We start from the raw sequence: 23,348 nt of genomic DNA, 5'->3' as shown, positions 1-23,348 counted from the left end.
CTAAAAGCTGCTTCAGTCCAGTAAGTGTTCATCTGGAAATATGACTGCAGTTATTCTGACGTTTACTTGATCAAAACCAGTCAAGATCTGACATGAGAACCTCCAGCTGAAGCTGGACGCTTGTACAATTACACTAAAAGAGCTGTGACTTGATAACAAACTCTAAACTATCAATCAGAGACAGAAGCATGGAGTAGATTGTGTGCGACCGGCTTAACAGCAACGTTTTGATTGCGTTGATCATTTTGAAATTTGTGTATCAATTATGATGCAGAGTTTATAGGGTTAAAAACGTCAAGGAAAATGTATTCTCTCATGATATGACCCTTGAAGGGATTTTTTTTCCTCTGAGTCCATTAAAAAGCCGTTTTTGGTTTTAACTTTGACCTTCAATTTTAGTAAGTGCATGAGAAAAAAGCAAATCCACTCCAGTCCAGTCGATGCAAACCAAGAGTACAAAGCACTGCTATACTCTAAATATAAAAAACAATGCATCTAATCAGAGCGACTGGGCTGATGTGTAATCAAACTGTGATCAACAGTGGAGAGAAAAAATCAGAGGAAAGAAAAGAAACAGAAGAGACAGAGACAGAGAGAGAGAAGGGAGATGAGATCAAAGATGCATTGGGTTTCTTGATCAAATGTCACCGTATGTAAATGAAGCCGTCAGGAGCACAAACCAGAGACATGATAAAGGCTTTTAATCTTCTTGAAAATGCCTGTCATGAATTGCTCATTTAAATAACTCAAGACACCGAGTCTATCGAGAAAAACATCAGTCTGTTCTGATGAAGAGAAAACACATCAAGCTCCTGCAGTCACACGCTTCAGGACCTGAACACTGCTTTCACTCAGGTCCAGTATAAGATGCTGCGATTCTTCTGCTGTGGGATTTTAAATATGACATGGACAAGCAGCATGGAAAAGCTTGTTTAGTTGATGATGATTTCAGCACTGATGCACCACACCTGAAGTCTTCTCAAGACATGAAAAACTGGTTATTCTCTAAACATCTCGGCCTTCATACCATTTCAACACATACTACTCACAACTGGCATATTGTGATGTTGATGAGTTTCAGTGATTCCCTCGGTTTGCTTCTGAAGAGCCGTACAGCACGTGAGCTGGATATAGTACTTTTCTGCTGTTTCCCAAAAGAAATCAAATCCTAACTCTGTCTTTTATACGGACATGTTTCAGAGAGGCAGAAAGCACAGATCATCCTCCATTAGCAGCACTGAAAGCCCGTGTTCACTAATTCGGACATGCACTAGTGTGTTTGTCTTCTCTGTTGATGTCATTTGTTCAGATAACAACAGAAAACACAGAGAAGCAGCGGCTCTCTGGAGTTCAGAGGTCAGTCAGTGAAGCATTAACCAGCCGCCGTAAATCCCTCTCAATCATCACGGGTTTCAGCTTTGCCTCAGAGCTCAGAGTCCAGCTCCAGAGACCGAGCTGATGTCCACTGCAGCGGCGTTCCTGAGCGAGGTCCCGGGATGGTTTCTGTGGACGGGAGTCTTCTTCCCCGTGACGGCTCTCCTGCTGCTGCTCATCGCTCTCCTCAGCTGGAAACTCCGAGAGAGTAAGACTCTTACACTGACGTTAGCCATGAGAAGCAATAGGGAAACCGGGGAGACGGAACATATACAGTATATACATTACCATTCAAAAGTTTGAGAACATTTTAAAGGCTGCATTTATTTGATTGAAAATAGTCAATACAGTAAAATAGTGAAATATTATTACGGTTTAAAACAGCTGTGTTCTGTGTTATCTGTGTTAAACTGTAATGTATGTCTGTGATGTGCAGCTGTATTTTCAGCATCATTCCTCCAGTCTTCAGTGTCACATGATCTTCAGAAATCAGTATAATATGCTGATCTGCTGCTCGAGAAACATTTCTGATTATTAGCAATGTTGAAAACAGTCGTGCTGCACAATATTTTTGTGGAAACTGTGATGCTTTTAATTTTTCAGGATTCACAGATGAACAGAAAGAGAAAGTTACTTCTGCAACATTATAAGTGTCTTTACTGTCACTTGTGATCAATTGAATGCATCCGTGGTGAATAAAAGTATACATTTCTTTCAGGAAAAAAAAACTAACTGACCACCACCTTTTGAATAATAGTGTTTGTGTATATACTGTATATTCCCATCATAACTCAAAGGCTCAATGAAAATAACCATGAATAATGAGTTGAGTGTGTGTATGAAAAAATTACAAGCAGGACCTACATTATATTTATTTGCAATATGTCAAAAGTGCATTTACTAAAACATATTTATAAGCTGATAATTTAAAAAACTTCAGCTAGATACTTCAATGAAATAATATTTTTTACATATTTTAAGATTCAATCTTACAGTTTCATGATTTTTATAACTGGTGATAAAACCATCCCAGCCTTGTCTAGTAGCTGCACTAGCATCTGTTATTCATGTTAACAATGCATCATCATCATCATCATCATCATCATCAACTTAAGACACCAGCAGGAAATACTGGATATGCGCACACACACACTCTCACACTCACACACAGGTTTGTTTTTGTGAAAAGTGGGGACTCTCCATAGGCGTAATGGTTTTTATACTGTACAGACCGTATATTCTATTGCCCTACACCAACCCTACCCCTAAACCTACCCCTCACAGGAGACTGTCTGCATTTTTAGATTTTCAAAAAAACGAATTCTGAATTATTTATAAGCCTTTTGAATTACGGGGACACTGAAAATGTCCTCATAAATCACCTTCTCGTTGTAATACCTGTTATACCCATGTTATTATACAAATTTGTGTCCTCATAAACCACATAAACACACACATTTATCCTTTACCCATTTATAAACTCTGGTAACGTTATACTTTTGAAAGGTAATAAAGATTCTCTCTCACACACACACACACTCTCTCTCTCACACACACACTATCTCTCTCTCTCACACACACACACACACACACAAACTCTCTCTCACACACACACACAAACTCTCTCTCACACACACTAACTCTCTCACACACACACACTAACTCTCTCTCTCTCACACACACACACGCACACAACCTTTGTACTATTTGTCAGTTTTCTCCTAGATTAGAGAATAAGAGAATAGATAAGAGAGATAAGAGAAAAATAGAGTTTTTTTATTTCTCTACCTTAATTTATTTTCCTTTGGAACAGGAAATGAAGAATGAAAGCAGCATTCCTGTGAAGGAGCAATGCACATTTTGTGAATAATACAATTAGAAAATACAGAGCCATCAAATATCCTTTGTGTTTGAATGACAAAGAATTAAAGATGCTGTTTGATCAGATGCTAATGAGACAATGTTAGTATGTTTGAAACATAAAGCTCATGTAACTACAGAGGACCTAGCAGTGATTTCCCCAAACAGCCAATTTACCATTAGGTTCAGTTTAGTCTGCAAAGGTTAAAACCCAAAAATGAAAATCATACCGTCATTTACTCACTCTCATGTTGTTTCAGACCTGTATGAGTTTGTTTCTTCTGCTGAGCACAAAAGATGTTTTGATGAATGCGTGTAACCAAAGAGCTGACCGCAGCCATTGACGTCCAGTGTTTTTTCATACTATGGTAGTCATATACTATGGCTATACCAGCAACTGTTTACTTGCACACTTTTATCAAAACAACACGTTTTGTGTTCACCAGAAGAAAGAAATTCATACAGGTCTGAAACAACATTAGAGTGAGTTTTCAGGTGAACTGCCCCTTCAGTAAAACTGACACGCCGTAGTGCAGATGAGAAGCTGAGAGTTTCTCGGGTCTGTCACGGAGGTCTTTTTGCATGTAGATAAAAGAGTGTCAGAGACTCCAGACGATGATGAGAGAGAGTCTACGTGCTGGTGTTCATCAGACTCCCTTCTATCTTTCAGCAGAGGAACAGCTGGCCGTGACACCAGACCCGTGGCAAACAGCCTATCATCTGTGTTACGGGCCGCGCTGCAGACACAGGACAGAGCGGACAAGACGAGCATGAAACACACAGAACACCTGTGAAGAGTCGGTCCAGATCACCTGAGCCATCAGAGACGAACGAGAAGCGTGCATGTGACCACATCAAGCTAGATTTAGACGCACCTCTCCTCACACGACAGACTGGAAGTCATGAGACACACATGCATATTATTCAAAAAGAAAAGTTTCCATGTAGTCTGCTGTACTCATCTTCAAATGCGTGTTGTGTTTGTAATGACTATCATTACCAGTTATGTTGAGCCTCTTCCTTTACTGTTCCAACAGCAAAATCATGTTCTTTACAGTATCCTACTCAACTACATCAGAAATGGCTGACGACATGAATGTCAAAGATGTCTGAGGACACATCTTCACACTTAAGGCTTCAACTTTATCAAGAGTAATGAGCAAATACCAGAGACAGAAATCTCCTGTTCTGCGCTATATTTAATGGAGCCGCACAGCAGGATGAACTTAAAGAGTACGCTGTGTCACGCAGCAGGACACAAAAACAGCTTGTGTGCTCTCAGACATCACAACACTCTCAAGGTCTTGCAAGGTTTTAGTTGTATTTCACAGCTCTCCTTATTCTGATTGTTCAGTCACAGCACAGCGACTGACTGAAATAAAAACGGCCTCGGGAGAACTTCAGTAGTACTTTTACAATGAATAAAAATGGTTTGAGAATCTCCAGTTAAAGCAAGAAAAACACAAACCATCTAGCTCAGAATGCATATGAATATAAATGAATATTGTAATGTTTGTGTTGTTGTAGTGGACTATCACTTGTATCATGCATACATTTCAGCTTCCAGCCAGTCACTTTATTTTATTGACCAATGCCAATTTTTACATGCATCTGGAGCTTGGCGTGAATTAAAGGTGCATTCAGCAGTTTGGTGCTTTTTTATTTATTGTTTTTAGTTTTTACCCATTAAGAAATAAATAGTGTTTTTGTTTAGAGTCATCTGAATGGTGCACGCTCACAGGAGATGAAGATTGCACTTAATCATTTCATACACAAACCATTTTAATTATATGGTGAATTCAGGTCAAATGGGACACTTACGACCATCGAGATGAATGGGGAAAAACCCTATTAACCCTGGTGCAAATCACCTCAGCGAAGCTCATGTTGAAATGACCCGCGGTGTTTCACTAAACGAAGGAGGAAACCTCTCGTAGAGCAGTTTGATGTGAAGAGTGAAAATTAGACAATGGAACACTTATCTTGCTTGATCATGAATCAGAACCTGTATGACCAAAGAAGCAAAAAAGCCCTAAAGCCAGAAGAAAGAGTGACTAAAAGTGTAAACAATGGTTTGGCAGACACACTGGCATACAGTTTAATGACATACGGAGAATCCTGAGTAGTGACACCCAAGCTGCTTCTTTTGTCCTGGACAGGTAAAGGACTCATTATCATGTGTAGACGCTAGCATGAATGTGTCACGCTGACGGATGCTACTGCAGCATCTAACATCACTGCTACAACAGTGATGCTAACGCTAACTAAACAACTACTGTATGCACCTTGAATTTTGGACCCCGAGTGCAACCATCCCATCAAACCCCCCACAAACACAAAGCTTCACACACACCCAGTCACTGAAGATCAAGCCGTCTCACGATTATTAGAGAATAAACAAATTTTAATTGGAAGAGTGTTACACAAAGGGTCGGGTGGGGCATAAAAACATGACAGATCATCCAAAGCTGCTTAAAAAAAAGAACAGAGTCAATTCTACCATTAACTGCTATACACAGGGCTGATGGAGCAGATGGGAGAGAGAGAGAGAGAGAGAGAGAGAGAGAGAGAGAGAGCAGGGAGCACGGGCCTCGCTCGACCGCTAAAAACATCAGCACTGGCAGTTCAATCTCATTTGTTCATTTAATCACAAGTATCTCAAACAGATTAAAAAGATTTAAAAGGGCAAACGGAGCGACCTCCAAAATCATCAGATTTAAAACAAAGAAAAACAGGTTTCTTCAAATATATATATCTGAATATTGGTGCCAGAAAATGAAAAAGTTCCCAAAGAGCTGCCTAGGTTTCATGTTGAATGGAGTTTTTGCATTTCGTCTTGTTGCTGAGAGAGGTAACGCCGCTCGTCCTCTCCTCGGTGGAATGTTTGAGGTTTTGACTGCATAGAGGAATGATTGCCGTCCACCAATGAAAATCACACAGTGCCACTGTCCTGTGCTGGTCCCTTACAAACACACGTGACATCAGGAAAGCCCACCCATCTTTAGCTCCGCCCCCATCATAACCCCACCCCTCAACATCGCCTTCATATGCTCACATGCTCCTCCTATTATTATTATTATTACAAAGGACTCCATCACAACGTGATCCATTACTCCTCCTCATGAACTAGGAATGTGAATGACTAATTAACAATAAAAATAACATCAATCTGGTCTTCATAAATGGTAAAGACGATCTTTTGAGGGAAAGAGATAAAACGAAGACTAAAAAAATAAAATGCTACAAATGTTAGCTAAGTGGTTCTGGTTGTGAAAGACAGAAGATGAAGATGTGTTTCTGTACAGGATCAGAGCTGCTCTTCTCTCCTCCGGATGAAGGGATGAACTCTGAGCCGTGGAGGAGCGCGCTGGACTTCAGCTCTGTGAAAGAAGCCACAGCAAACACCGTTACTATCTGTATCTCCACAGTGTCCTCGCACATCAAACTCAGTCACGCGGAGAGCGGGGTAAGATGTACCACTCTTACGAAAGCTAAGAGAACACAGATGAGACTAGTACCTCCTGAGCCACAGAAAGATGTGCTCTACAGTATAAACGTATTCATGGCACTATCACACTGTCACTCATGTCAAGTTGAGGAATACAGATTACATTTAAAAATTCACACATATATATATATATATATTTATCAAGGCCTGTTAATTTAATGTGGTAATTTGGCATGATTAATTATAAAAAATAATAATAATAACACTTCAAAATGATTAAAGCAGTGCCCCATCCAGACCTGTCTGTCATCTTACACTGATGATGCAGGATGACTAACTTCATATTTATTGAACTATTGTGTAAAATCAATATCAATCCATCATGTAGTCAATGTTGTGTTACATTTTAGACACAGTATTGTCAAGTATTGCGTTTTGCTCAATTTCACAAACGAAAATAGTTGAATTCACAGCAGAACTGCTGGGCGTCTCTAAGCAGCACACAGCAGTGTTTCATTCCACAAATTTCTGTGGAGTGTTACAAGCTGTTCGTGAATAGATAAGATCCCTAAAGTTGCAAAGACTAAAGTCTCAAATCCAAAGAGATATTCTTTATAAAAGTTAAGACTGGTCCACGCCCTCCCCCACATGTCTACATCACTATGTGGGAAGATTTGCATAACGCCGCCCAAATGTTCACGCAAAGAAAGAAGGCTTAACTTTATTGTAGCTGCCGCCGCCATGTCGTGAAGACGCTGTGTGCTTCGTTGTGAAAGCGAAACTACTTTGTTTGGTCTTCCAAAAGAGGACACGACTAGAAATCAGTGTTAAGTTGTATTTACAACACTGTTCCAGAACACTTCAACCCAAATATAATCAGTAATTAAAGTGGCTTGCTTTACTGGAGACACTGAGCACGGCCTCTACTCGAACACTATAAGAGGTGCGCTCGATTTGAAGCGGCGCTGCGCAGACCGATCGGTGTCTGACATCAAAGTACCGCGAGAGCTCTAGAGAGCAGACGCTCTTTATGCTTTCGAATCGCTCTCGCGGTACTTTGATGTCAGACACCGATCGGTCTGTGCAGCGCCGCTTCCAGTCGAACACGTTTAATAACTATAGCGCATTAGCATCAGTGGTTCGCCCGCTCAATCACGAGTTACTGTAATTACCATAGTTACTACAGCCTACAGTTTGCTAGCTAGCTCTGCCTTCGTCACGTAAATGCATATTAGCTGGTTGCGATCATCTACAAAACAGCTCAGTCTCCTTATTTAAATGAAGCTGCTAGAGGTTGTAGTGATATTTGACAGTAGAGAGAGACGCCAGGCAGTTTTCCCGCGAGTGGCCGTGGCAAAGCGCAGACAGCGTGTTGAGAGCAGACAATACTGCTTATTTTTTCAAGATTTTGTTACCTCGTTTAATTTACTTGGCGTTTTATTAATCATTCAAATTTGGCTGGGTGGTTAATAACACATTTTTCTGCGGTGTGACAAACTCAGAACACATTTAATAGTGCCTTACACGGACTTTAACAAATGAGTTGAATGAATGATTCAATGACTCACTCATGAAGACAGTGACTTGCTGCCAAGTACTGGAGGTTTTATTGTAATATTTATTATTAAATTAAAAAATAATACCCATTCATCATATTTTCATTTATGCAATGTTGAGTCAAAATATTTTTTAAAGCTACTTTTTTGTAACGTCTTCTTCGATGCAATGACTTTAAACGATCGTTTGGGGAGTCATTTCTCAGCCAAAACTAATGTGCAATTAATAAGACTAACTTATCAGCACATTATGTAATCAGATTAAAAATTGTAATCACTTGACAGCCCTACTATCAGCTGATACACTGACCTAAAGTGTTATTTTCCTGCACATTATTTACATTTTCATAAAGCAGCCAGGATGAAATATTCAGATCATTACTGAAATACTCATATTTCATTGGCACATCTTACCCCGAAGCACCTGATACACTTTACCCCAGAGCTGGCATTCAATTCATAAACACTTCAGCCAAATCATTTCCATGATTTTTTCCCACTGATAATACATTTGATATTTTGGTGCTGGATATATTTTCTCACGCTTACTTTACCTGATGAGCCCTTTATAAATATATATTGTCACATGACACAAATCATGCTGTCTGCTAGACTGAGCGGTCACCCCTCTTTTTGGACTAGTGCACAAAAACAGTGTGCAAGTACCTCATAAAGACTTTAACCTTAAAAAACTGATGATCCTGCACTCAAAACTAGCTGCTGTTTGAAAAGTGGCAGGAATGTTTGGACGTTCAGCAGAGGTGCAGAACGGATGCAAACACTTCTCCACTGCAGAATGGGTTTACCATGATGAAGCTTCATACCGTCAAACTGAATATGATGTACTGTATCGCTGTTGAATGCTCAGCTGATGAAACACTAGAAATGACTCTGTATCTTCATCCCTCACAGCCTGATATTCACAGGTTGAAATGAAACATCTGAGCCCTGCTGCCGCCCTCCTCGGCTGGTATCGAGTACAGTCAGCCGTGCTCTAGATCTGAATACATTTCCTGCAGATATTCTGGCCTGTGAGCAGCAGCAGAGCTGTGATATTTCTAATCCCGAAACAGCACAGTCGCCCACTGCTGACACATCCGGAGGGAAGCACATCAGCAGCCACCTGTCCTCAGCGCTGAGAAGCGCCTTTAATCTTTCAGAGGAGTTCATTGATTCCTGGGGGTGAAGGTCATGCTGGAGACGTGACAGCGCTCATATGAGCACTACAGCACTGCACCTGTTCATTATGAGGTCCTGGAACAAGGACTGCTAATGAGATGATAGACAACAAATCTAGATGGCTTAAAATCAATGATGCCACCTAAACTGCACACAGAGTGATATCAGGCACTCTCAGTCTAGGATGCTTTCATTATTCTATAATTATAAGGTCATTAAAAAGTTATGAAATTTGGCACACTGATAGAGGACAGTCTGAACATTAACCACAGCAAATTTGGAGTCTCTAACTCAAACCCTCTAGCGCCACCAACTGTCCAAATCTGCACTCACATTTATGCTAATAACTTTTGAACCAAAGGGCTAAAAACAATTTTTGAATTTTTTTAAAAACCTTTTTGAACTCCTCTTAGACTGTTACTCTGATTTTCACAAAAAATCAAATCAGATCATTTTTAGACCAAAAATGTGTGGAATTCAAGTTTAGTAGTAAAGAGCACACAGAAATGAACTTGAGGATATTTCTCCTCAATGCTTTAGCGTATTGAGGTCAAACTTGGTGTGTATGATAACCATGACTTGTGAGTACCCGCAGTGTTTCAGCACAGTGCCACCTAGTGGTCAGGAGATATGAAAAATATTTTTGCTCATAACTTCTGAACGGTTTGGCCAAAAGTCACAAGACTGGTCTCTTTAGATTTGGTGCGACATACAAAGCTGAACCATACCCAATTTTCCCATGTCAGCCGTTTTAAACTTTGTTATAAAATGCTATATTTTACAAATGTATTGGTGTGTCATTACAAAACTCGGTATGTTTCATTGCCACCACGCCCTGAAAAAAAGTTTCAGGCCAGCGCTACCTTGTGGTCAAAATTATAATGATAAAAAAAAAATGCTAATAGCTTTTGATTAGTTTTGCTTATTATAATGCCACTGGTCTTGACAGATTCCTTGGATCACGCTGAGAACATCAATACCAATTATCCCATAATCGGCCAAACTTCCTGTCCGCCATTTTGATTTACAGGTGCATCTCAATAAATTAGAATGTCATGGAAAAGTTCATTTATTTCAGTAATTCAACTCAAATTGTGAAAAACCAACTTTTTCGAACTCCGCCTAGACAGTTTGTCCGTTTTTTCACCAAATTTGGCTCAGATCATCTTCAGACCATGGCGGCAAAAAGTATTTATGTATTTTGTTTTGAAAATCCAAACTGCTATAATTTAACCAATCAACAATTCTGATGGCATGATGAAAACATGATTCTGAGGCTGTATCTCTGCAAAGCATCGATATATATATATTGACAAAAACCTGTGTGTCATTGTCACTTCACACTGACCACACAACATCAATTTGACAACAGTGCCACCTATTGGTCAAACATAAGCAATTAATTAATATAACAATTGATTGGATTTATGACTTTTTTGCCTTGATTCATCTATAAATGTCTTTGATTACTCATTTTTGCAGTTGGGCTAATGTTCCTAGCCATGCTTGCTTAGCTCCTCATCTTGCCTCTGTTGTGCTTGCCTCTTTAACTGTCACTTGAAGCTATATTTATAATAAATACTAATATTTTTCTAAGTCTAATTAATTATTTTATTAGGTAGCAGTGATTAGCAAAAAAACATTCACTACAGTACTTAAAGTGTTTTATATTTCAAGGATGATGCAAGTCAGGGACTCAACATTACCAAATAATACTACTACTTGATTTTTCATGTAGAGATCATTCAAAGGTGTATGAGGATCCTCTAAAATAAGAGTCAGAACCAGTTCAGCACAAATGAGTGTTACCATGAGAAGCACACAGAGCAGACCCAGGACAGAGAAAAGAAAGAAACAAACACAAAAGGAGAGATGAATACAAGAAAAAGAACAAACAAAAAGGGAGAAACGACAGGCTCCAGGTCGAGGAGGAGGAGGAGCTGCCAGGTTGGAGCAGGAGGAGCCGGTTGTCAAGAGTGGTGCTTGTTGCCATGTGCTTACCTGTCCTTCAGTCCTCGTCCTCGGCGAGCTCCGTCTCTTTGTGGACCACCACGCGAGTGACGGACATGTCAGGGTGCTGCTCTTTGGCCTCCTTTATAGCCTGGGCCAATGCCTGACCCCGCCCACAGTAAACCAACACAAACAAACAAAAGCAAACAAAAGATTTAAAGTAAAAAATGAACAACCCAACACAAGAATGAAAACACAACACAGATGATGGGAAACATACATGCACGTGAACGACTGATGCTGGGACCTGCGTGAACGTCTCTCAGTCTACAGTCATGACCAAAACTTTTGGCACTGACATAAATTTTGTGTTTCGCAAAGTTTGCTGCTTAAGCTGTTGTGGTGTTCATTCACATGGTTTGTGTAGAGATTATTGTGTAGAGTGATCAGATGCACTTTAAATAATTGCTAAAAGCTTCATTGGCCAAAAAATGAACTTTTCACAAAAACTAATTTCACTGTTTTGACCCTGACACAAAATGACCAGCTAACATGAAAAAGAATGGTATCAAAACGTCCTGCAAGAGCGACTTCTTCCAACAATCCACGAGCAATTTGGTGATGATCCGTGCATTTTCCAGCATGATGGAGCACCATGTCACAAAGCAAGAGCGATAAAGAAGTGGCTCGAAGATCATTACATTAAAATGTTGCATCCGTGGCCAGGCAACTCCCCGGATCTCAATCCCATAGAGAACCTGTGGTCAGTCCTCACAAGGCGAGTGGACAAGCAGAAGCCCACAAATTGTGATCAACTCTGAGAACTAATAAGGCAAGAATGGATTGCCATCAGTCAGGATTCAGCTCAGAAGCTAATATCCAGCATGCCAGAGCGAATTGCAGAAGTTATGAAGAACAAGGGTCAACACTGTAAATATTGACTCATTATACTTTTTTGCCAATAAAAGCCTTTAAAACTTATGACATGCTTATCATTGTTTTTCAGTATATCATAGACGCATGTGGAAAATAATCTGCAAATACTGAAGCAGCAAACTTTGCAAAACACTAAATTTGTCACTGCCAAAACTTTTGGCCATGACTGTATGAGGATGGCAAATGTCACATCGCTATGGTAACCTGTGTGCATGTTCCCGACCTATCAGAAGCTGTGTGCATATGTGCGTCATACGACACAGACAGACAGAAATACCTCACGGCTAAAACAAGCACCTGTCGTCCTGCATCTGTGGAGCTGAGGATCATGAGCTCCTCCACACTACAATCACAGCTGCACACTGCGACTTTCTCAACTTTACGACTTTGCTCGTCAGACTGTACAATATGAACCCAGTGAGATACTGAATAAACGCTAAGAAAAATGGCAAGAAATCAGACGTATTTTAGGTTAGACTGTATGTAGGGTAACATGATGATATTAGATTATGAATGATTAAAAAGTCTTTACTGAGAGACTGGCTGACTTGCGTTATCGCAAAAGTTTATTATTGCATGTTTTAAAGCTTTGCCAGTTTAGACTTTCAAACAATTTTACTCACACTCTGTCCTGACATGCACAGAAAGCACAACAGCACACGAGTTTTCTTTTGTGTAATATTGCACTTAAACTGTCAAAAACACAAAGTTTACATAAACACAGTTGTCTCTGTCTTAAGTGATGTGTGTGTGAATGTGTGTGAATATACTAGATCAGTGCATTCGTCTTAAAGTGACAGCAGCCTAATAAACCTGCTGCTGTCTGTACCGTTAATGTGAAGTATAAGAGAACACTGCTTTAGTATCTCTCAACTTGAGTAGCTTTAATCAAAATCAATGTATATTTAAATTATACAGTGAAGACTATGTAGTGTTTTGTTTTTACACTTGATTATTCATTAATTTTTGATTAATTTCTGACTTGAATGCTGCTGTTAAATAGGCTTACTGTACCAGAAAAATTTAAGGCACTGTTTATTTTATTGTTATCTTATATTTGTCCTATTCTTTATCATTTGCATTTTTGCTCTCATTTTTAATTAACAATGCAATAAAGAGAAATCGCTCACCCCTGCATTTGCCTAAACGGTTTGTCATTCTTTTTTCGTTTACCTTGTAGGGCTATATTTGTTAAATAGGGAAATTAGTGTGGCTGTACTGCTCAGTAACTTGCAAAATAACCTTAAAAACTAACACGAAAAAGAATCATAAGTTTGTTGATCGTAATCCTGCCTGAAAAAATAAATCATAAGATATTTCTGCCATATCATCCACCCCGAACTGTATGATGTACATCTGAGGATTTGGTCGTGATTGACAGCACTGACTGATCAATCAGATCGAGTTCTGACATCCTCACTGATGACACACAAACCAAAGCAAGCTTTTGAGCAAACGTTTAAAAGGATTCAATAAAGTCACAAGCGTCTGGGTTGACTGTTTGCTCTGCACAACAAACCCTGAGAAGACCATGTTGAAGGGAGCGATACATAATGAGACACACCAGTGGAAATGTGTCACTCTCTGCGATCAGACCAAAGAAACCTGCTACAACGTCCAAAAATAGTCTGAGATGGAACATTTACAGACTGAGGCACAAGTCAAAGAGTGTGCATCTGGCTTTATATAATATAAACGACAGTTGTATGCGTGCATCTCACCTGATCGTGATCAATGTCAGAGTCTCCCGTGATGACGATGCGCTTCTCAATGCGAGTTTCTGACAGCCCGCCCTTTAGTGTCTGTCAATCATTAAAGAGACACAGACATGATGTGCACCGCACTGAACAGAGGTACAGGACAACACGTTATTCACAACAATTTACCAGCAATTTCTGAGTGAAAATTCAAGCTTTCAAAGTAAATCCTACACCAAATTTTTTTGATGTCTTTAAACACTGGTCGTAGATTACACTCACTACTGACATTAAAATACAGGGGAACCTGCTCAAGTAGAACAAAAACAAATGAAGAGGTTTGTCAGCTCTGCATCTATAACCCTACTCGTAACAGACAGTGTCAGCTAATATCCTACATCCTGAACAGGATCATCATCATCTCACAACCTCTCTTATCAGCCCAAATGCCACAGCCAGCGGCGTGTGTGTGTGTGTGTGTGTGAGCGTGTGTGTGTGAGAGAGAGAGCGTGTGTGTGTGTGTGAGCGTGTGTTACCTTCGTGATGTGTGTGGTGGTGGTGGTGCAGAGTGATTCGGAGGTGATGGTTTGAGCCGTCATGAGCACGCCTGGCTCCCCGTCTCCATTACCATCCAGCTATCAATCACAGACAGAACAAACAAACACAAACGCTCTCATCACTCTGACAGCAACACAGTTGCGTGATTCTGCATTAATGCCAACCGTTTTAGTCAATGTTGGTGAAGGTGTCAAAATTATGAGCAGCTTGACAGGATAGTTTCAAAGCAGTTCAATGACAGACAAGCCACTCTTTTGAAATAGTAGAACTAAACTACAAGATACTGACAAAACATAGCGAACCACATTAAAGCTACCTCATGGGGAAATATATGACCCTGGACCACAAAAACAGTCATAAGGGTCAATTTTTCCAAATTGAGATTTATACATCATCTGAAAGCTGAATAAATAATCTTTCCAATGATGTATGGTTTGTTAGGATAGGACAATATTTGGTCGAGATACAACTTTATACAGTATATATGATCCAGTGCAGTGACTCCTGACCTGAGCAAATGTGATTCCTATGATTTCACGTAAGAAACGTCACAGGATCATGTGACCCCTCTCACCTGGGCGGCCTCGTACGTGATGGTCTTGGTTTCCGTGTGAACGATGGGGACCTCCTTAGTGGATATCTCCGTCTTCTGAGCAGCAAATGTGTCTGAGATCGTAACCATCTCAGTCTTCACAACAGGAGGCTACGGAGAGACAGAGGCCGTCAGTGTGACACACGTACAAGAGGCATCCGGTCTGACGTCACAAACACACCACCACTACTACACAGCACAACGCAGAGAGGAAGCTCATGCAGCTCAAAGAAACACCACTATAAACGTCTTTGGTATAACGCATGCAGCCTACAAACAGACTAATAAGAACCAAAAAGTTTCCAAATGTCCATGAGACCATACATCAATGCAGTTTTGGTTTCGTGATCTTTGGCAGTGTTGACAGGACAACACAAACATGCAAAAGCACAAAAACACAGCGCTGTGTGCATACGATATCAGATGTTAATATATTGCGCTTTTATTTTTATCAGTACTTCAGATGTGTGATCATTTCAGTGGCATTACTGAAGTTTCTGCTGCTTTATCTTTACTAGCAGAGTGAAGAATCAATGTAAACACACTTATCATATAATTAGGATATCAAGTATGCAACATAAAACATGTACCACAAAGCCCCGTGCAACGATGCACAAGATATAAGCCCCCGCATGCAGCGCTCCACATGTGTGACTCAGAATATTGTGTGTTTGTTTGTGTGTGTGTGTTATGTGTGTGTGTGTGTGTGTGTGTGTGTGAGTAGTCGAGTAGGATGGAATATAAAATCAACTTAAAGGCGAGAGGATGGAATGACGAACATTTAAGCGAACAAAACGCTTTCTTTTATACTGCAATCGCTTCCTTTAGAAAGGGCTAGAGAGACATTTCAGCTTGAGCGCAGATAAAGCAGGATCTTCGTCCAGGAAGGAGGAAGGAGTGGGAAATGGAAGAGGAGATGAGGAGAAGAGTGGCGGCGCAGGGAAAGCGTAGACGGCCATCTCAGCTCGGGATGTCAATTACCTCCGAATAACAAATAACCTGCGGCAGGTGCTCTGTTTCGACGCGAGAGGCGCTGCCGTTGACGATGTGAGGCTCCTCCTTCTCGGCGGCCGCAGTTCTGAGAGTGGGCGGGGCTTCAGCTTGGAGGGCGTGTCCGTTGGGAGCTTCGTCCGGTGTCGCCAGCGGCTCGTCTGTACGCTCTTTCTCATGAGGCTGCGCTGCTTTCTCTTCCTCCGCCGCAGGGCCGGGCTCAGCTGCTTCTGTGATTGGCTGTGACTCTACCCCAGAGGGCGGGGCTTGTTGAGTAAGCACCGCCTCCTGTTCCTCCTCGGGCTCTTCTTTGATCTGCTGGGTGGAGATGCTCGTGCTGGGTGGCTGAGCGTGGTACTCCGCCTCCTCTTCGCTCTCGCTGTCTGACGATAAACTCCTCTCCTCCTTGACCTCCGCAGCGCACTCTGTCTCCGCGGTAAACGATGCCTCAGGAGCGGGGCTTTTGGGTTTGGCTTTGATGACTTCCTCGATGACAACGGTCTCTTCCATGACCTCTATGACCTCTGGCTGGCCGTTGACTTCGGGTTTGACCTCTGCGCTCTACACCAGACAAGCACACAAACACACACGAGGGATGGAGAGAAAAGCAAAAAACATAAACCATGACCACGGAACAAAAACTGAAGGAAACAAACTTCCTGCGGACCTTAGTCGAAGTCAATGTCATTGTAATGCAAATAAAAACAAGGCTGTGACTTAGAGATGTACAGTCTGTTCAATGAGTGCGGTTTTGCGGACCTTGAAAACACACTGAAATGTGTGATGCGTACTTGAGAAGCAGCAAAACGGTCTACAAGAATAAAACCTTGTCTGGTGCCTAAAACGAGAGGAAACATTGCTGCGGCTCTCAGAAGTCATCATAGTTGGTAAACTTCTTCAGTTGTGAACGGAAACTACAACAAATATAATTTTTGAGAATCTAATATAAATTAGAGAGATTGATTACTTTGCTCAGAAGAGATGTCATATTTGCCCTCCCTCTGCAGCAGTATTAACAATGTTAACTAGTTTTGTGTCATTTAAAGCCATTGTAATAAAACAAAGTACAGTGTTATAAATGTCAATTACATTTTTAAGTATAATCATGTCTGCTAAAGGGTCTATTGCTGAAAACTGAACTGAAAACAATCCTTATTACTGTATTACATCCACATTCGTCTCTCAATGAAATGTCTTCTTGTAAGACGCTTAGATATGTGACCCTGGACCACAAAACCAGTCTCAAGTGTAAATTTTTCAAAATTGAGATTTATACATCATTTATACATCAAGCTGAATAAATAAGCTTTCCATTGATGTATGGTTTGTTGGCTACTGCTACAAATATACCCCAGCGACTTAAGACTGCTTTTGTGCTCCAGGGTCACATATTTTTCTTGTCTGATTGAACACACTGTACGTCTATCGCTCACAGCACTGCTCTCATTGGTACTGAATCAAACATGGCGTCTCCTCCGACTAAGGTCCATGCACTAACACTGCAACACCACACACATACAATCAACAAGCAACATAACGAGAAAGAGAGACGATCATAACAAGCTGAAAGATGAATGAATGCATGGACAAACAGATAGATGATCAATCTGGTGAAGAGGGCTGGAGTCATGATGTCTGCAATGGAAAAAGGATGAGATGTGTGTGCAATGTTAGGTGCGTGTTTGCTCAGGTGATGTTAGGTGTTAGGCTGAGCGAGGACGATGGACCACCTTGCTGGCGTCTCTGATGTCCGTCTCAGGACAGGGAGGGGTTTTCTGTGGAACCTGGAGGTAATCATAGGACAGTCACTCAAACACACGCTCTCAGAGGAGTCCTTCACGGGACGAGACCTGCCTGTGTGACCCGATCACAGGAGATGCCTTTGAGACCAGCTCTACACGCTCATGTGTCTCAACTGAGCACCAGTGATCGGGCGACCCGAGACAGCAGGTGTGAAGGGGTCTGAGAGCCAGCAATGATCACGCACACAAAACAAGAAGTCTCACACACACGACGGCAGAGATGGAAATTAATGGCTAATTATGTTGTTACTGGAAGCTTATGAGCAGTCTGGCAATCAGACGCAGCAGTGAAACGCCCTCTACAGCTGATCTCGTGTGTGATTCACTAGAAGAGCTGTGTACTGATGGATGTCTGTGTAAATATAGCTGTAGCTCTCAAATCTCAATTATATTGTGGCAGATAATGGCAACATATTTGACACAGTTGACTGTGTTTTGATTTTGATGGTTTAATTGTACATTACTTTTTAGATACATAAGAAATAATTACGGTTTACATAATTCATATCTACACACTACTGTTCAAAAGGTCATTTGTTTTTTAATCAATTAATTTATTCAGTAAGGATGCATTAAATTTATCTAAAAGTGACAGTAAAGACACACAAAGATTTCTATTTCAAATAACTGCTGTTCTTTTGAACTGAAAAATTTAAATGTTTCGGTTTCCACAAAAATATTGTGCAGCACAACTGTTTTCAACATTGATGATAATCAGAAATGTTTCTCGTCTACAGGAATAGCAGCATTTCGACATGAACAGAGCAGAGAGCATGCGTGCAAACAACAGTGTTTGTAACCCAGAGACAGTGTTTCACACAATGACGGAATCAAGAATGTGAAACGTGTGCAAATAAAATGCAAACATCACACACACACACACACACACACACACACGTCAAAATGTGCAATATAGTCTTTTGGCAGGAGCTGATCATTTACACTGACTAATAAAAGAGCAACTTTAAAACGCATATAAATAAACGGAACATGTGCGCAGCTGAAAGAGACACAATGCATTGAAAACAGCAACTGAGATGAGCAAACAATGAGAAAAGCATTCTGCCAGGAAACACAAGAGAAAAACACAAAATATACTCGTGAGAGCAGTGAGGAAACCAAGGGACAGAATGAGCAAATGTGCAGCATGAACAACAGAACTCAAAGAGCCAATCAGAGTGAACTGATGCACTAATCAGATTGAGAACTGCCCAGCCATTGGCTCGTGTAGAGGACAGGAGGCGTGTGTGTGTGTGCGTGAGACAGTTGGGATTATGGGTCGTCTTCTTAAATCTACTTAGACTCAACCAGACAATGGTGCATTGTGACGTCAGGAGTGACAGGTGTTGGCAAAGGCATCTGAGAGGCACAGAAGTCAGCTGGTTTCCTCGACGGACATCTCGGTGACACCCGTCTAAGCAGCCATTTCTAGTCATAACAGTGCAGATCTACTTCAGTGGGGAAAACACGAACGCTCCAAAAGTTTGTCAAGATGGTGTTTCAAAACACATTTCAAAACAGGAATAAAATCGGATTAAGCTTTTGTTTTGCTCAAGCTCATGCACTTTTTGTAAGCTGTGTGTATTTGGGTAACCCTACAGCCGGTCAGGCGACAACTCACGATTCACAGGTTTTTAACTTGATTCAGGAAAAATGTTTGCAAATTCAGACCAATTCGATCAGATTCACAATGAGATTCAATTGAATTTCGAATAATGATTGCATTCTGGGTTTTTGTAAGTGCATTCATATGATGTAAATGCTTCTCCTAGCATGTATTAGGTAATAAAAAGAGTAAACACATTAAATATGAGTCCATACAGGCTACTTAAAATAGAACTGGGCTGCTATAATACATCGATGCATCACGAATCGATAATTTTTATTTATCAAGATTTTCCGAAGGCATCGCGATTCTCTCTTGAATGGATTCTGAGCTTAGTTTTTAACAGCAGACGGCACTGCGTGCTTTAGAAACAGCCGTATTCTGCTTGCTTCCAGTTACTTACACATGCAATGTTCTGATAAAATATTTTAGAGCTGAGAACACATTGCAAATTATTCCATATATAGTTTTTTTTTCCTAGGCTGAAACAAATGGTTCACAATTCCAAGTTTTAAGATCGATAGGCACTGGCAGGATTTATAATTGATGCATTGAGAAAATGAGTCGTTACACCCCTAATTCTTCGAGATATAAGGACACTTATTTACGCAATATTTTCCCAACTGTCCCATTGAACAACAGAAAACACAGTAAACCAGCTTCTCAGTAGAGGAGAGCGAGAAGGACAGGAAGTGCAGGACATGCAGAGCGTCTGAGGAGGCGTCCGAATCCCGAGCAGAAGCACACGTACCCCTTGAGCCTGCAGGCGCAGGGAGGTGGCAGGGCTGCCCGTCAGGCGCTTGTCCCACTGACTGGGCCTGGGATCGGGCGTAGCCTCCATAAAACTGCGCTTTAGCTCACTAATGCTAGCCTGATGCTTCAACACATCCTCCTGGGTCTTATCCAAGTCCTGATGGGCCCACAGCACCAGCGAGAGGCAGACAGGGGGAGGACAAAGGGACAACCAACAACCAGCACATTAGTCATGGAGAGACCAGAACCACATTAGAGTCGAACCTCACTGCTCGCCAGACGCACCCCAGTGGACGGATGGACGGATGTTAAGACCTGGAGTCCTGAGCTCTGTTCAAAGACCCAGCAGCAGGAGATAATATTTACATTGGCATTGTGTGCAGTCATGATGCCGCAAGGAAGCTCGCTAGATTTGGAACAGAGCCGTAGGGTTCTGGAACATCTCTCAATAAATAATGACGTCCAGCTTTATTGTTTTAGTCGTAATTTGACATGAAAGAAAATGAGGTTGTGAGGGACAGAAATACAGACTGTTAAGGCCCTGATTTACTAGTGAACTGATGAATGGGTGTAATGCCATTAAGAACAAAATAAGAACAAAAGGCTAGTTCATCTGGAGCGTGAGACAGTTGGGATTATGGGTCGTCTTCTTAAATCTACTTAGACTCAACCAGACAATGGTGCATTGTGACGTCAGGAGTGACAGGTGTTAGCAAAGGCATCTGAGAGGCACAGAAGTCAGCTGGTTTCCTCGACGGACATCTCGGTGACACCCGTCTAAGCAGCCATTTCTAGTCATAACAGTGCAGATCTACTTCAGTGGGGAAAAAACGAACGTTCCAAAAGTTTGTCAAGATGGTGTTTCAAAACACATTTCAAAACAGGAATAAAATCGGATTAAGCTTTTGTTTTGCTCAAGCTTATGCACTTTTTGTAAGCTCTGTGTATTTGGGTAACCCTACAGCCGGTCAGGCGACAACTCACGATTCACAGGTTTTTAACTTGATTCAGGAAAAATGTTTGCAAATTCAGACCAATTTGATCAGATTCACAATGAGATTCAATTGAATTTCGAATAATGATTGCATTCTGGGTTTTTGTAAGTGCATTCATATGATGTAAATGCTTCTCCTAGCATGTATTAGGTAATAAAAAGAGTAAACACATTAAATATGAGTCCATACAGGCTACTTAAAATAGAACTGGGCTGCTATAATACATCGATGCATCACGAATCGATAATTTTTATTTATCAAGATTTTCCGAAGGCATCGCGATTCTCTCTTGAATGGATTCTGAGCTTAGTTTTTAACAGCAGACGGCACTGCGTGCTTTAGAAACAGCCGTATTCTGCTTGCTTCGTTACTTACACATGCAATGTTCTGATAAAATATTTTAGAGCTGAGAACACATTGCAAATTATTCCATATATAGTTTTTTTTTCCTAGGCTGAAACAAATGGTTCACAATTCCAAGTTTTAAGATCGATAGGCACTGGCAGGATTTATAATTGATGCATTGAGAAAATGAGTGAATCGTTACACCCCTAATTCTTCGAGATATAAGGACACTTATTTACGCAATATTTTCCCAACTGTCCCATTCGCCTATTTTCAGGCGCTGCAAAATGTGACACCTTCGGCGTACACAGTACACGGTTCTTCAGGTATTGCTTGACCCCTTGAGCGAAGAATGAAAAACAACTTTGGTGCAAGTATAACAGGATCTTTATATGTTGTACATCCAGCTGTTCATATTCCCGCTGATACAACATTGCAGAACTTTTGTGGAAAGATGGATTTTCAGTCAAAAGATTGTAGGTGTTAAAAATGAGCTCAGGGCCTTAAAACAGTACAGTCTATTGCTCTGACTGTACGTCTGTCCCTCACAGACTCAATTTCATTTACATCCAATGAAATAAGCTGTCTAACTCAAACTAGTGCATTCACAAGAAGAACCCTACGGTCATCTTGCATAAGATCAATCAGTCTTCTCCATTTGAAGGGCCCTGGTAATCCTAGTAATGGTTTGATTCTGGTGAAACAGTGGGATTACGAGCATCAGAGGTCAGCGTCTGTGGGGAGCAGTGAGGCAGGACTTGTTTACACACTGAGGACTGGAGCGGTGCAGTGATACACTGCCTCAGTGCCAAAGACACACAATTATTTCAGTAGGTCATCAGTAGGTTGACACTAGGGCTGTGCAAAAAATCTAATGCGATTTTCATGCGCATGTCGTCAGTAAAGCCGATTCTGTGATTAGTAGTAAATCTCCAGCACAGAGGTGTAGTTCACTGACAAGCTACACAAAATCGCAGGCGATTCATTGCCTTCACTACTACTATACTATAGCTTTACTACTAATCACAGGGGCGGCTTTACTGACGAGATGCGCATGAAAATCGCATTCGATTTTTTGCACAGCCCTAGTTGACGCTGTGATTGATCTGTTTGCTTGAGCATCGGGACCTCTTAGACGACTCATTATCTGAACAAACTGCCAAAAGGAATGTAAAATAACTATTTAATAGTGTTTGGCGACAGTGATTACACACTTCAGCTTTCATCCCTGACATTCAGGCCACATTTTTCCAGGTAACCACTAACTAAATGCTCCAAATCAGCTTGTTATTATGTGACGTGTCTATCTCAGGGGTCATGAGCCAGGTGTCTTTGGCACTGAGAGGGTCACCCCAGGATGAGTACATTCATTTAGTTACAAAATAAAATGTAAACAATCACCAAAACCAAAGCAGAAAGTCACCTGTCTGATTAGGGAAATACTATTAGTGATGTTATGAGAACCATTCCCACATGACATTTACACAAATGTTAAAAACACCACATATCACGTACATTCAGTTCACCTGCAGACATGCACCCGCTTTAGCATGCAGTCCATGCACTGGTGCGCACACACACACTCACACTCTCACACACACTCTCTCTCACACTCTCACACACTCTCTCTCTCTCTCGCACTCTCTCTCTCTCTCTCTCACACACACTCTCTCTCTCTCTCTCGCACACACTCTCTCACGCACTCGC

The 23,348-nt window shown here is 41.1% G+C and overlaps 1 protein-coding gene and 1 long non-coding RNA gene across 11 annotated transcripts in view; one reads left to right on the top strand and one right to left on the bottom strand.

Moving 5' to 3' along the window:
• Positions 1–608: 608 nt before the first annotated feature.
• On the top strand, positions 609–5,888 carry LOC107560494 (uncharacterized). The gene is made up of 2 exons (XR_001605740.1): positions 609–1,582; positions 3,905–5,888. It is a non-coding gene; the product is annotated as an uncharacterized lncRNA (long non-coding RNA).
• The window catches only part of epb41l2 (erythrocyte membrane protein band 4.1 like 2), a 56,576-nt gene continuing 38,927 nt past the window's right edge, over positions 5,700–23,348 (bottom strand). For 4 of the 10 annotated variants that reach the window (XM_016244679.1, XM_016244681.1, XM_016244683.1 and 1 more), the window contains 8 exons: positions 20,300–20,458; positions 17,871–17,924; positions 16,132–16,701; positions 15,133–15,261; positions 14,537–14,635; positions 14,025–14,105; positions 11,419–11,530; positions 5,700–6,614 (listed from right to left, as the gene is read on the bottom strand). In XM_016244679.1, the coding sequence (XP_016100165.1) occupies positions 11,426–11,530; positions 14,025–14,105; positions 14,537–14,635; positions 15,133–15,261; positions 16,132–16,701; positions 17,871–17,924; positions 20,300–20,458 (1,197 nt within the window). In that variant the 3' untranslated portion in view covers positions 5,700–6,614; positions 11,419–11,425. The remainder of the gene's footprint in view (positions 6,615–11,418; positions 11,531–14,024; positions 14,106–14,536; positions 14,636–15,132; positions 15,262–16,131; positions 16,702–17,870; positions 17,925–20,299; positions 20,459–23,348) is intronic. The other 6 variants (XM_016244685.1, XM_016244686.1, XM_016244682.1 and 3 more) reach the window with 5 other exon arrangements.

Source organism: Sinocyclocheilus grahami, unplaced genomic scaffold, assembly GCF_001515645.1.
Source record: "Sinocyclocheilus grahami isolate Dianchi unplaced genomic scaffold, SAMN03320097.WGS_v1.1 scaffold730.1, whole genome shotgun sequence".
Lineage (NCBI taxonomy): Eukaryota > Metazoa > Chordata > Actinopteri > Cypriniformes > Cyprinidae > Sinocyclocheilus > Sinocyclocheilus grahami.
The sequence above is the reverse complement of the archived record's forward strand: the minus strand, read 5'-3'. Positions and strand labels throughout refer to the sequence as shown.